This window comes from Alligator sinensis, unplaced genomic scaffold (assembly GCF_000455745.1).
Source record: "Alligator sinensis unplaced genomic scaffold, ASM45574v1 scaffold406_1, whole genome shotgun sequence".
Taxonomy (NCBI): Eukaryota; Metazoa; Chordata; order Crocodylia; family Alligatoridae; genus Alligator; species Alligator sinensis.
The window spans coordinates 2062492-2078237 of NW_005842181.1; the positions used below are offsets into that span (position 1 = coordinate 2062492).

Here is a 15746-nt window from a genome sequence, read left to right on the forward strand (position 1 = left end):
TCCTGCCTATGCAGGGGGTCGGACTCGATGATCTATTGAGGTCCCTTCCGACCCTAACATCTATGAATCTATGAACCATAGATCATTATATTCCAATTATATGATCTAAGGACCATATCCTATTCTACCGGTTAGGCAACTACGTGGTACTTTCATGTCTCAGTGTGATCCTATTCAACCCTGCTCAAGTTCATGAAAAACTTAAGCGTAAACTGAAAGCTGTATGATGAAACACATCAAATAGGGGTGATTTTCATACAAATTCTTAAAATATGTTATAATACATGTGTACTGGGAGCTTGGTATTGAGCTGGGCTCTCAGGCTAAGTACAGCCATTCAAAAAGCCCCTGGAGGAAAGTGCTTTAATTATCACACTTTTCTTAAAGTTGTATAAGATGTTCCATGTTCCAACAGAACAGATGTGTGGTTGGGGTAGGGGAGAGGTCTCGGTGCCTACCTGCAGCTGGCCAAAGCCAGCAGATGGGGCACTGCTGCATGCTTCCCAGGAGGCTGCTGGAGCAGCGCCCCCCACCAGCCCTGCCTCCCTCGTGGCTCAGGGTGGTTTCCCCCAATTGCAAAGGCGCCTCCACGCTTGCTAGTTGGGGTCATTGGAGTGGCTGGGCCAGGCAGGGGGGCTCCTTCCCCCTCAGCCGCAGTCCCAGGCTGCAGGCTGTCACTGTCAAGAGGCTGGGGTGAGGGGAAATGGGACCCCCCCCGCCAGGATGGCTCCCCTACAGCTTGCAAGCTGAGGTCTTTGGGAGGTGCTGGGTCTGTTACCCATGGTGTATGCGTGGGAGTGGAGGGGGGCTCCCTTTTCCCCTGGCCCAGGCTCTTGACAGTGGCAGCCATCAGCTGCAGGAGGGGCAGTCCAGCTTCGTGTTTCCCCACACCAGGAACTGGAGCCAGAAGGAGGGAGCCCTGTCACTGCACAGACCCATCCTGGCTATGCCAAAGACCCCAGCCAACAAGCTATGGAGCGGGGGCTGTGGCAGCGGGGAGGGCTCCCTTTGCCCTCGCCCTAGCCTCTTGAAAATGGCAGCCAGCAGCTGCTGCAGATTTGCCCAGACCTGCACATTGTTATGCTGGGAACTGGCACCAGGAGGGGGGAAGGTAGCACCCCCCGGCCATGCAGACCTGGACTGACCCCCCAACCTGGGCTGACCTCCCAATTAGAGGTTTACAACACAGAATATAATGTTAAAGCAATCAATTCTGTGCATCATGTAGTGGATAATAATCCCTCAATATGCATGTTCTATATTAAGAGGGAAACTTGACTTTAATCTCAGTGTTTCATGTTCAGAGATAAAAATCACACACTACAACATAAAATAGTGATAATTTTGCTTTAGACTGACATTTCATTGGATAATACTTGTTTTATATTTGTGCTGGCTTGATCAGCTGATCCTTCTCCAAAAGAAAAACAATGCAAACCTTGAAAAGTGGACTTCTCTTGTAGACATCAGTGCAAGCATAAATAGATTAAGAACCAAAATGACTGGAACTGCTCCCTGCAGATTAAATCAGAGCTGTCAGGACATGCAGCTTTGCTCACTGTGTGCGCTTTTTGCTTGACTGACAACTCACAAACTGGCTGCATTCCAATAAGCAGAGCCTTATTGGAACTTCCTGGGGGCTGGTGTGTGTGTGTACACGCACATGTGCATATGGGTATGTCCACCCCCTGAAAATTGTGGATAACTTAAAGAAATAATATCCTTCTTAACAATACTCCACACAGGTATACTGATTATGCATGCAGTCAGGAAAAACAAGCTAAGTACAGGTGTTCAAGAAGCCCACAGTAGAAGTGCTCTAACTTTTGAGCTTTGCTCTAACTGCCCTCATTTAGGTCAGGAGGAAGCAGAACATGTTACCCTTTGGGGGAGCAGGAACTCAGAGCCTGCCTGCTGGACCTGAGTGCAGAAGATGGAGGGGTTCTCACACACCTCCAAGCATGCCATGCAAGCTCCCTAGGCTGCTGAAGACTCCGAAACAGAGCCAAGTAGCCAAGATGCCCCTGACTGGCTGGTGAGGACATCGCAACTGCCCACTTGGACCTGATGTGGCAGTGACTCATCATAACATGTACCAACAAATGTTACCTGCATAAACTGAAGAGAGGCTTCAAAGTCCTCCACAGGATACATCTTAATGCGAAAGAATTTCATTCCCATTATTAGACTGATAATGCTTTGAACCACGTAAGGGCTTTGCTCTTTATGTCGCAACTCTTTTAATTCTGCCATGAATTTTTTCTTCACAGCAGGAAATCTAGGGAATCAGATTGGTGAGTTACAAAACAATAGGCTGGCAGTAATATTTAACATGTATTACAATGTACCTAAAAGAAAAACAATGAAAGAATTCTGTTTTAAATCATCATTTGAGCCTTAGCATATCTGACTAGATTTCTTTCTACTTGGCATTTGTACGGTTGTGTTGTCATTTGGGATTGCCCTACAATATTATCCATCTCTCTAACCCCTTCATTAAGTTGCAGTGTCTTTATGACTAAAGATCACTGAACATGACTCCCTTGCTGCCGGTAAACATTAAAGATAGGATGAAAGGATGGGATGACTGAATGCAATGCAAACCACTTTCCTTTCTCTTATAGGCTGACTGCACTATTTCCTACCCAGCACAAGCTTAGAATATGAGAGTATAGAGTCCAAGCTCCTGATATTGTGTGCATCTAATAAGCTTTCCAAGTTTTTCTGCATTAGTGTTCTTTCATATATACAATCTAACTCTATCATAAATTAGTCCTCCTACGTGTTTTGTAATCCAGGATAAAAGCCATTTTATTGTAAGCATTTGCAATATTTACAAAGGGAAATGTTTAAATGATAAACATAAAAAGATTCAGCTAGGGTTTAGATTCTAGTTTTAAGGTTCTCTTGGTAGCTGTTACAATATCATTGAATCTTAGGTAGTGTAGTTAATTTATTTAAAAATATAAGAAAATACTATGGATTCTCACATACCATGGTATAGTAATGGTTGACAAATGCTGAGCTTTTTTTAAAGGCCAGCTACTGTAAATGGTGTTATCAGATACACACTTATAAAGTACAACTTTATATTGTACCTGTGCCTATGTCCTTACAATTGCTAGTCATTATCTTGAGTTAGATATGGGACTCAGTTGAAGATGCCAGTGTTACCTAAGAACTGGTTGAATACACTTTAATAATGGTAAGCAGGTCAAAACTATCTCATGTTGAAAATGAATTTAGATAATGTCTGTGTAGAGATGCTCTGTTTACCAGGACACCCCTTGGAATAACCGGGAACAACAGCCACAAGCTAATAGAGTAGATTAGGGTTGGATATCAGGAAGAACTTTTACGGTTGCCAAAATCTGGAATGGGCTTCCAAGGGTGGTGGAGCTCTCCCCTACCTTGGGGGTCTTTAAGAGGAGACGGACAAGCACCTGGCTGGGGTCACATGACCCCACCACTTTTTCCTGCCATGGGCAGGGGGTCAGACTCGGTGATCCATTGAAGTCCCTTCTGACCCTAGCATCTATGAATCTAGGACTACTGCCAAATGTTCCTAGATTGAGCTCATCAAGACGCCATTCTGTTTCAGCTTTAGCAAATCATTTAGAATTTTAGGTATGGATGCTTCACATGGTACTCTGCTTCAGTTTCCCACTGCTGAGCATGGCCCATCTCCAATTGCAGTTTTGGATGGTAGAGAGAGACAGAAGAGGAGTCCTCTTCAGGCATTCACAAGTCCCTTTTACCATCTCAGTGATGACAAAACTAGAGGGGACACACTTATGGACATGCCTAGATGATGTGTACCAGTGTTTGCTAGACAATTCTAGCCAGATTAATGAATACTTCATTTACAGGCAAAGGCCACAGGAGTATAATGGAGTAATCTACCAGTTTTATGGGAAATTCCTTGATCTCCTTGGAGGAAAAGTCCTCTTTTCAAGAATTATTGAAATCTTCAGAAATCATCCAGCTGTAGTGTGCCAGGTGCCAAACTATTAGCTCAGGTCACTAACTACTAAGGCTGTGCGAAATTTCACCCAGTGTTTTGTTTTGAAGCTGTTTCAATGCATGTCGAGCTCAAATCTAAATGAAACAAAAGTCTTTAAAACAGCTTCAAAATGAAACAAGGGCACGTGAAACATTTTGAAAGTTTTGAGATGTTTTGAATTTTGAAGCCAGACTTGGCTTCAGCACCAGTCCCAGCCAGCAGCAGCAGCCTCCTGTCATCCCACACAGAGCCGGGGGCACACCCCCCCGGGAGGATTCTGGCACAGCCCCCAGCCCTCCCAGGAGGTGCCAGCCCCTGGATCTATGTGCCAGATAACAGCATGCTGCAACAACCTCCTGTGATCTGGTAGGCAGATCGGGGACCTGCTCACACCCCCGGGAGGAGTCCAGCAGAGCCCTGCAGTCCTCCCAGGGGTGCAGGCCCCCGATTTGCATGCCAGATGATAGGAGGCTGCTCCTGCTGCCTGGGACCGGCGCTGGGCGCAGGCTGCAGGAACAGCCTCCTGTGATGTGGCAGGCAGATTGGGGGCCTGCACCCCTGGGAGGGCTGCATGGCTTTTCTAGACTCCTCCCAGGGGCGCGGGGGGCCCCCAATCTGCCTGCCAGATCACAGGAGGCTGCTCCTACTGCCTGGGACTGGCAGCAGCACCAATCTTCCTGGTGCTGGGTGCAAGCTGCATCCAAGACCGGTCCCAGGTGGCAGGAGCAACCTCCTATGATCCAGAAGGCAGACTGGGAGCCCCCCGTACCCCCAGGAGGAGTCCATCAGAGCTCTGTAGCCCTCCTGGGGGTATGGGTTCCTGGATGCACCTGCCAGATGACAGGAGGCTGCCGCTGCTGGCAAATGACAATTTTGCTTGTCAGCACCGTGTGGTAGTTTCCCAGAAACCTCTCCACCTATCTCCTTGAAACCTGGAAGACTTTATGCCCTCAGAAGGGGCTACTATCCCTGTAAGTTTCATCCAAATCAGGCTAGAAATGACAAAGTTATAGGCAGTTTTGTGCTTCCCCATTATAGCCTATGGATGAAACGTTGAAACAGTTTTGATGAAACAAAATAGAACAGTGTTTTTGAAATGAAACGAAATGAAACTCGAAACGAAACACTGTTCCATCAAAATATCAAAACGGAAGTCGAAGCGGAATGGTGCTGTTTTGCACAGCCCTGCTAACTACTTCTTTGTTTGGGGATGGTGAGGAGAACATAATAGGTCTCCCCCCATGTCTACTGTCTGGAGCATAATCTTCAACATGTCCTCATGTTCTGGAAACAGGTTGGTGTTGGTGAATTTGTACACCAGAGTGATGAAGGCACTCTGCAGGAAAAGGAGCCCATGCTCACACATTTCAATTCCAATGAGGCATGTCTGGGCATGATGTTGGGTCTATATAGATACGTGTCCAGACTAAAATCTACAGTCAACTTAAAGAACACCATAAGCTATTTGAAATTATTTCATGAACAAAATAAGAGATAAAATCTTTGAATACAAAAAAAGAGAATGGGATGAGCACTTTTCTGCTTGTTGTATTATTGTTCTGCTTATTACCAAATGGAATTCTGAACTGAACTAGAAATTAGAAGTCTGAAAGCAGATAACCCAGGGAGGAAAGAGAAAACATTAAACAGAAGAAATTACAGGGTAGATGATAGAGATAGAAAGGAATGAAAATATCTTCAGGGAGAATGGCATACAATGGTCCTATGGTACTCTGTACATATCTATGACTCTCTTCAGCAGTCACATGATTTTATTGTCCTTACTCTCCCATAAAATCTCTCTGGGAACTGCCATTTCCATCATTCTTTTTGTGATGTAGGTTCCAATCCTCCAAACACTAAGTATAGAGTTTCTTCCATGAATAGCCCTATTGACTCCACCACAAAAAACAATTTAGTAGAAAAGGATAACATAAAGAATGGACAGAAAAAATTATATACATATAACAATATAAAGGAAAAATAGGTAAAAAGAGGAATGGAAAACCAAAAAAAGAAGAAACATAGGATTTTTACATCTATTAAATTAAACTGAATTGTATTTTTACTTCATTCCCAGTTAACATTACTGCTGATTGTTTTTTAAAGAAGTGATAGCAGGTCCAAAAATGATCCTTGTGAGTTCTGCATTATGTTCAAGTATTGTGGTTTTGTTACTTTATCTATAACAACTGCACCACATAAATTTAGTTCTAAATTAAAATAATCACAAACAGGCTAAAAAAACGTTTCTGTGACCAGGTAATGGGTCATTTTTAGCTCAGCCATGCTAATTAGATGAAGTGATTTATTCCCATAGTTCCTTTAAAGAAATCCAAAATATCAGACTAACCATTCTTCTAGAATGATAAAAGGAAAATCTCTCAGGCTGTTTTAGACATTGCATTAAGTATACTTACTTAGCTTGTGCTAGCACACCTATTACTTCTGCATATAGATCTGCAACAATATGCATATTTCCAGTGTTAGGACCAAGATACCTAGCAAGAAATAAATCAGATAGTTGAAAGAGCATGCTTCCTTTAACAAGTAAAAGTAAACAAGTCAACAAGCAATTCTTTCAGAATTGTTTTTTTTTGTGGGGGTATGGGAAAGAACCTTACCCTTCTTTATATTTAAAGTGCTTGAAAGCCAAGTTAATAACATCATGTACCAAACTGTCTATTACAGGATGAAGTGGAATCTGAAAATATAAAATAAAGCATAACTGACAATAAGTATGAAAGCATAGGCTTCATACCTTAGTGTTAATATTACTTCTGGCTATCATCCTTGCACAAATATTATAGCAGCTGAAAACTGGGACAGCCATATTAAGATGGCTTAGTACCGAAAACAAATATTTCATCTCTGAAAATGTGGCAAAATGAAGTCTGTATTAACAATGAATTTAGTTCCCATAAGGGGGACAAGAAGACAGCAATAAGTAAAGAAGACATTTAACAGTCATTTTTGCCTTAGACTATTTAGGCCAGTAGTTGACAATATTTTAAGGCTGAAGACCAGACTGAACCAGTTAAGGTCTGAGATGGGCAGGTGGGTGAGTGCTAGGACACTGCCACCTCTTTCCCCAGTAGTGAGATAGGGAAAGCACCTGCAGCTACCACTTTCCCTCCCCTGCAACAGCAGGGGAAGAGCGCCTGCAGCTGGCAGTTCTCCCCATGGTGGCAGGGGAAAGCAACTGCTGCTGGAGCTCCCCACTGCTGAATGCTACCAAAGCCCCATATCTGCTGGCCGGATCAAATGGTTTCGCAGGCTGGATCCAGCTCACAGGCCATAGATTCCCAACCCTTGGTTTAGGCTACAAACAGAAATGAACAATTTGAAAATCAGTGTGAGAGATAAAACAATGCATATCTTCAAACATTTACCATATTATGAATAATTTGAGGATCATCTACCTGTTTCAAAACTTCTATTAGTACTAATGAAAAAATGAAATCGATAGCCAGATCTCTTCTTTCCATTAAATAGTCTCGCTGTTGTTCATCACTGCAAAATCAACAAGAAATATACTTGTAATGAGAAGTGGATCATATCTGCCAATATTACAGTACAACAAGACGAATAAAATGGGTTTCATTTTTGGTTTTTTTTAACTATAAACTTAAACGAAAAGAAAGGGAAGTGAATTGGCAGTTGCTTAAAACCTATGACACACAGCCCAGTTACTGACCTATTATAATCACCTATTATCAGATGTCAGTATGCTCTTCCTTTCATTTCCTCCCTCCCTTTTTACCTACAGAAACTAAAATGGGACCAATTCACTTCCTATAACTTATTTTTATGTTTCTGTTATAATTCAGCAATGGTTAAACTGAATTCCACTTGGTGGTTTTTATATTTTGATTTCTCTATGATTGTTAAATTTATTAATTTAACAATCATTTTTTAAGTAGAAATGGTAGTCTTGCTGGTTTAGTCAGAAATTAGTTCAGACTAAGTTTTTTTTTTTAATTAGGAGGTAAAGTTAAAATACTAAATCCACATTTAGCTCCTTCCTTGATTTTCAACCAGGTTGCGCCTCAGTAAAATAAAATGCCCAAGTTAGACTCCTCAAACCATATTTAGACAATGAAATCAGAGGCCTGATTTTCCCAAGAATGAATAGTAGGAGGTACTTGATTTTATACATTAAGCTTTGAAAATTTTGGCTTCAGCATTTACTTAAGGTTGTATTACTGTTTACTGTGTCATACTGACTATAGTTCTGTAATAAACAGGTGGGCAACAAAACTGCGCAAAAAGAAAACAGTGAAAGAATTTTAGTCAGTGAAGAAAATAGGACTTGCAAAAAGAACCTCAATCAATGTATCAAAGATCATTAGAAAAGATTTGCTTGATGTGGTGAAATTTTATTTCATTTTCTTATTCTATCCTGATGGAATAAAACTAGAAAAAAGCATCAAAAGCATGACATAATAGTGATAATTGTTTTTGCTTCAACTACAATTAAGTTCTATTAATTTAATTATATTTATTAATTTCAATTATTCTATAAATTGGCAAGAATAAAGAAAATCTTCAAGCTGGCCTAGTAGTCTCATACCAAAAATATCTCACACCAACATATGTGTGGCAGATATTTGTAGAGGTAGCTTTACAGTCTTGTACATACATAAGTCCATAATTTGAAAAAAAACATTTTTTCAGTTATATGGAATGGGGTGGAGAGATACTTAGAATATCTGGGAGGATTAAAGGGATTTCTTCCAACTTGCATTTAAGTGGCAGTTACTATGCAGCTGTTCAACCCACCATGAGCAGTTTAACTATCCACTTTAAAGGACAAATATGGGACTAAACAAGTAACTGAAATATTGGGCAACTATGAAGAGAGCAAAAAGACCAAGTTAATGTCATTTTTTATTTGAGGATAATTATTTAACTAAACAGTGGAGGCATCAGCTATCTTTGCTGTGCTGAATTTTACCATTAAAACTGATTGATAATCCATAACAATACAGTGCCCTCTTCCTTTACCATTATATACTAGGAGACAGATCCTATTCCAACTATTAGGTGTCTAATTGGACTTATGGGCCTAAGTATGATTTTTCTCAACCCTGAAAATCCATTTTTGTAACATACATTCATCATACCCTTAGGACCGACTCATCAAAAAGCAGCAAGGAGGAGGAGGACTCACCCACTGTTGATTTTAATTGTTTTTCAGGAACTTGAGCAAGTTGAATTAGAATCACATTTAGGCTCCCAGGTCCACTAATGTGCTTAATTGGTTGAACAGAACCTGGCTTAAGTGTTACGTGTATGCTTGATGCTATACAATACATGTAGATAAATGATTATGCCCTTAGAAGCTTGTGGGAGCACACAGAAGTGACAATTTTTGTCCAATGTGGCCACAGAAAGCAGTTTATAGCCATGACGAAACATAAGTGCATTGCTGCAGACAGCTTAAAAAATGGCCAATAGGGTGAAAGTTAGGTGAAGATGTTTCAAAACAGAGAATCTTCTGTAACTTCTGTCTGCACTGCCTGCCAGTCTGTCACTGTTTTCAGAATGGGAGGGGGGTTGGTTTGGGGGTTTTTTAGTCCCTAGAAGAGGGTGGGGCAGGGGGTGTACTGTAGCCCCCTGAGGCGGAGGTGGGGTGGGGCTCCAATACATCCCCAGCCCACCCTCCAGAGCTGGCTGGGAAACCCCTAGAATGAGTTCCCTCTGCTCCCTTTCCCCCCTCCCATTCTGAAACAGGGACAGGCTGAGAGTGAGATGGGGCTGTTGCTAGAGGAAACCACTCCAGCTTCAGGAAACCACTCCAGCTCTCCCCTGGAACCAACAGTGAACTTTTGCTTGTTCCAGGAGATTGTTGTAACTCAGAATAATTCCTGCAAAGCATTCTCAGTTACAGTGGGGAGCTAAACTTCTGTCTGCACTCTTTAATCCAAAGATACTTTGATCATTTGTTCACAGACCTATAATACACTGAAAGGCTGATATGGAAGATTCCATTCTGCCTATTAAGTCACAGGTGGGCAAAATATGGCCTGTGGGCTGGATTCATCCCACCAAGGGATTTTATCAAGCCCAAACTGTGGAGTGTGCAGCTGGTCCTGCTGCTCCTGAGCACACTGGCAGACCTGGCTGCTGCCGGCCCCGGCCCCACTACCCAGGCACCTCGGCCCATCCACCCTGCACCCACAACTGGGAGCACCAGAAAGAGTGGGAAGGTGAGCTGGGTCTCCATGGAGATCAGCCTGGGATCAATGTGGGCAAGGTACACTCAGCCAAGTGGAAGGGATGGTGCTGTGGGTGGGTGGGGATGGGGCCAGGGCCAGGATCTTGGGGTGGTGAAAGTGTGGGGCTGGGGCCCAAGGCAGAGCCACAATCTGCTGCCCACACATCCCTGTGATGGGTATTGGGTCCGTGTGCAGAGGTGTGTTGGGAGCAGATCACGGCTCTGCCCCAGGCCCACACTGTCACTGCCCCAAGATCCTGGCCCTGCCTCCAGCCCCACCAGTTCCACTCCTGGATGCCATTCCCTGTCTGCCCACAGTCCCATCCCATGCACCCAGCCAAGCACACCTTGCCCACATGTGTCCCGGGTCAGTCTCCACGGAGACTTTGGGGCTGGAATCGCTGGGCAGTGACATTGTGGGGCTGGGCCCCAGGGTAGAGCCACTTGGGGAGTTTTGGTGAGCTGTTGTGGCCAAGGAGTAAAGGGGCTGACCTGGCACAGCAGGGGATGCTGACCTGGCCTGCAACAACTCAGCAAAACTCCCTAAGTGGCCCTCTGGCCCAAATAATTGCCCAACCCTGTTCTAAATAGACTTAGGCATCTAAATGAGATTCTACTCCCCTGAGTTTCAGTCCTGAAAATCCATTAATGCATCTTTTTTTGTAACACCCCACCATCTTAGCCTTAGGACTGAGTGACAGAAAAGGACTGAGGAGAACGGCCTACCTATCTTTTGTATAAACTGTTTTTCAAGGACTCAAGCAGGGTGTACTAGAATCATACTTAGGTACTCTAAGTCTACTCACATGACTAATAGGTGGAATAGATCTGGCCCAATCCATATTCACATGGATTAAGGGCAGAATTCTATTTAATGTAGGGGATGAACAAAGTGAAACATTCAAGCCACTCTGAGCTATCTAATTAAAGTGTAAGAACAATTTGATGGTCCCTTCTGAGGGCATAAGCACCCCTTTGTAGGATCGCACTCCAAAAACAAACAGACATCTCCTAATTTCTATAATGGGGAAATTTACATGCCCCAAAGAAGTAATTACTCCTACACTTCCATCAAATAACTTAAAATTGGTCACAAGCTGCACTTTGGTCATCTCCTAGGTAAACTGAATTCTGCCCATAGTGTTTTCTACTCTACTCTTGCAGAGCATATCTGGTTTTTTGATGACCACGCAGCAGGTTAAATCTACAAAAGTCTTGGTTCAGTGAAGTGGTCGGAAATTATTCTCATTACATTGCCTGGTATTAAGAGTAAGGCAGACAAAGACAATTTCTAAAAAAAACACTATTTAAATGCAGTCACAAAATTTCACATGGCGGTGAAAATGAATGCTGTGGTTGACATAGGTTTTTCCAAGTACATTATATTAATTCTAGGAATATTGAATTCCTTTATAATAACTTGATATGGTAAAATTTAGGATTAAACATGAAAGTGAATGACTGGGTAACTATGAAATAAGCAAAAAGTCTAAGTTAGCATCAACCTTATTTGATCTGGGAGTAGAGTACTAATAATATGTGAAGAATCTGATGAAAAATTAAGAGACTATGGATTTTTTTATACATAAGTATTATTCTTACCTAAGAATTGCAACTGTGTATTGAGATACAGATACATTTAGATATTCTTACCCAAGAAACTAGACAGATGTACAGAGAAATTTTAATTTTCTCGTTAAGTTAAAAAGTGATTATTCAAGGTCAAGAGTTTATTATTTTGTCTTCTTGAAATTCCAGTTGTCCAAAATTCCAGTGTCCTGAGGCCAGTCAAACAACAGAAGTGCTTCAATGTATTATGTTTAATGTATCTTAAAAACCATCAATAATGGTTAAAAGCTTATTCAAGATCATACCTTTTAGATTTGGTGCTTGTTCTTGGTCTATATTCATGAGATTCATCTTCAATGCCATTTTGTCTTTTATACCAATCAAACAAAGTACGAAGAATAGAGGGTAAGCAATACTCTGAAAGGGAGCTCATTGAGCTTATTACCTAGTGGGTAAAACAAAATAATTCAAATAGTATACAGGCATTATCTTCTCCTTCAAATGGTACTGTAAAATTTCATTCAAACGCTAAACTTTCTCATTCTTGCTATATCTCTGTTCTGAAGTTTTCATCTTCAAAAGCATATCTTCAGTGTATCACAAGCAATAACTCAGTATTTTTTATCACCATGCCCTTATAAACAGAAATATAATTATATTTTCATGTTTATAGTGCTTTTTCATGTCTATACAGCATTGAAAACACTAATTGCAGCTTTAAATGCAAGAAAAAAATCTACCCAAGTTCTTTAATATGATGCTGACTGACATAATATCTGAGCATATTAAAAGGTAAAGCGACACATATTTTACATATTGAAGAAGGCACTCTTTCGCCAAGCCAGGAAAGCACAGAAACAATTGCTCATATGTGCATAGTCCACTGAATTATTGGGACTACTCATCTGCTTGAAGTTAAGAATCTAGTTAATTTTCTTCAGGGTAGTGGTACAAGGATTGGAGATAAAGGAATTGTAGCTGGGGTGCTCCAGGAAAGGGTCCTTTTGAGATATAGTTTATTAGACCAACTATATAGTTGGGAGAGATACTACTGAAAGCTGGTATGCAGATACTGTAGTTTGGTATAATATAAGACCTCCAAAAACACAATATTAGAGTAGTCTAGGCCTAATTACGCTGAAGTCATGAAACATAAACCTTAATAAGCTCTTTTAGGATATAGATCATTTGTCAGCTCAAAATAGTAATCATTAACAATACAGGATGCTCTCAAAGTACAGCTTAGACAATTTTATCTTATTTTCTAAAGCATAACAAACTTATTTCTACACAGTGGTACACCAAAGCTTGTTAATTATGAATAACAAAATAATGCTGGTTGGGCCAGAGCATGAAACACACGCTCGGGCTAAGAGAGATGGGGCCAGAAACAGAGAGCAGGCTATGAGATGGAGGCTGCAACAGAGTGCCCAGGAGTGAGTAGCCCAGAGAGACCCTCAAGGAGCCCAGAGGGGTGATGAAAGATCAGAGCAGGTAGGTCTGCAGCGGTCCTGGAGAATAACCTAAAACTACATCCTGCTGGGCTTGGATGGCATGGTGGGGCTGCCTGTGGCAGGATAGTCTCCAGGAAATGCCACACCAATGCCTCCCTATTGAAAGGTAAGTATGGGGCACCAGAAAGCACCCCACTGCCTTGTGGGTGGCCCTGTGGAGGGGAAAGGCTAGGGGAGTACACTCTAAGAGAAAAGCACCAGGCTTGGGCAAAAGCACAAGGACCAGGAGAGCCCAAGGCCCAAAGCCTGAGAGAATGAGGCCTGGGCAACTACACAGGGGCCAATGCCTGTAACAGAGAGAGGAGGCCTAGTGGGAGGCCAGAATGAGACTGAGGTTCAGGTATGTCAAAAGATGCCTGAGGCCTGAGTGGGCCGTAGGCTGAGAGTGGGGTCCAGGCATCAAGCCCTGAAGCCCCAGTGAGGGGGTGGAGTAGTTACCCCAGTGAGGGGACAGAGTGTGAGGGGCTAAGAGCCTAATGAGAGGCAAGATGCCCAGAGCATGTGTGGGAGTTGAGGCCCCAGTGAGGGGGCATGTGGCCAAGGCATGTCTGAGGACACCTGAGGCCAAGTTTGGGCCAGAGGCTGTGTGTGGCCCAGCAATGGGGCTGGGGGAGTAATAGTGGAAGTGAATTTTGGATGCCATCTGCAAGTCATGGGACACGGTAAAGGGAAGGTTGGAGCTGTGTATTACACCCTTGGCATCAGGGCATTAAAGGGGAAGCCTCCCATACTTTCCATCTGGTTTAGATACATGAAGGCATGGCAAGTGAGTCAGGGTGGACTACCTTAGACAGGTGGGTGGGCTGACATTGTGCCTGGCCCCAGGGATGGCCCCCTGTCACATCATGTTTCTCAGGCCTCTAATCATTTTTGCTCTTCTATGTTGGACTCCTTCTCATTTTCCCATATCTTTCTTGAAGTCAGGGACCCAACACTGGGTATAGTTTTCTAGGTGAGACCTCATCAGTGCTGAACAAAGTGGGATACTCATTTGCTTTGATTTGTAAGTGACACTCCTACTACCATATTTTATAAATATAAGTTCCTCTAAATCAAGATTTGTTTCCATATCATAAGCCACATGAGGATACTACTAGCAGCTCACTTGCACAAGAGACAGTGCTCAGCCAGTAGCTATGGCTGTCAGAGAGTTAACACAGGACTCTGCCATCTTGGTAGATGCTTGGTATGCACAGTGTCTCCTAGCTTGCTTCTTTTCCAATGAAGAAAATAACTTCCCTACTTAAAGCATGCACCCCAGTTTTGATAGGCAAAGGTGTACACTGTATGTGAAAGAACATGGTAATACAGACCAATATATTATTGGCCTTTTTTGCAGCAAGAACATACTGTTAGTTCATCTTGAGCTTATGGTCCAGTATAATCCCCACTTCCTTTTCTGTATGACCACAGTCTAGCCACTCATTCTGTACTTGTCTTAACTGAATTTCATCCCACTGATTACAGACCATTTCTCCAGTTTATCAAAGTCATTCTCAACCCTAATTTTACCCTCCAACATGTCTGCAATACCATCCAACTTGGTGTTGTCTGCAAATTTGCTATACATGTACTTCTTCAACTCAATAATGAAGATATTAAACAATATCGGACCCAGGACAGACCCCTGTTAAAGCTGTTTCACTCTACAAAACTAATTAACTATTGGTTTGGCTAGGAAGGGAGAGCATGAATGAGAGTGAACATGATTCTATAACATAGTGGTTAAGGTATTCTCCTGGGAGAAGAGCATCTCAGATTCCAGTCCTGTGTCTGTTCAGAATATAACATAAAATACTGCTCTTTTTTATTAAAGAAAGGACAGAGATACTTTACTCAGGAAAATTAAAAAATGGAGGAAGATGCCTTCTGTATTCCAAAATACAGGGCGCTGACAGAAATGGGGGAAACTCCCCACCCCATCCCAAATGCACTCTACCAAAGCAGCAGCTCATTGCTTCAACCTGGCTCTTCAGTGTTTGTAAGGATTGGGCACAAAAGGGGGATTTTTGGTGCTTTTAGCTAAAGCTGAGTCAACCAGCTGTTAGATAAAAGTGCCAAAAAAGCCCGACTAAAGTGCCCAATCTCTATAGATGTCGGGAAAGCCGGGTGCAACTAAGGCACTGCCTCTTCTGGGCATGTGCTGGGCTTTGTGCAGGAGCACGCCAAGTTTAAAGAAAAGCACCATTTTTTTTTCCACGTCTGCAGATAGCCGTACTGACTAGGCCCCAGAAAGAGGCTGACTTTAAGGCACCCATATGTCCTTAGCGTTTCTTAGGGTGCTGACAGATGTGCAGCTCCCCGCTCCAACTTATGCTGCTTCACAGAAAGCACCATGAATTACAGCAACCCCCCCCGACCAAAAAGTGGTTTGCTGTTGGGTCAGGGGGTAGGGGATCTTGCTCCACTTTGGAACTGATCCAGCAGAGAGAGGCTGCCT

General features: G+C 42.7%; 1 protein-coding gene across 7 annotated transcripts in view; it reads right to left on the reverse strand.

The window, feature by feature from the left end:
• LOC102383623 (protein furry homolog) overlaps positions 1 to 12233 on the reverse strand; it is a 214234-nt gene extending 202001 nt beyond the window's left edge. For all 7 annotated transcript variants that reach the window (XR_003094661.1, XR_003094660.1, XM_025207103.1 and 4 more), the window contains exons 1-5: positions 12098 to 12233; positions 7426 to 7516; positions 6628 to 6707; positions 6424 to 6504; positions 2110 to 2278 (exon numbers count right to left, since the gene is read on the reverse strand). Coding sequence is in view for 5 of the 7 variants with exons in the window: in XM_025207103.1 (XP_025062888.1) it covers positions 2110 to 2278; positions 6424 to 6504; positions 6628 to 6707; positions 7426 to 7516; positions 12098 to 12225 (549 nt within the window). In the remaining 2 variants the exon portion in view is untranslated. The remainder of the gene's footprint in view (positions 1 to 2109; positions 2279 to 6423; positions 6505 to 6627; positions 6708 to 7425; positions 7517 to 12097) is intronic.
• Positions 12234 to 15746: the final 3513 nt, after the last annotated feature.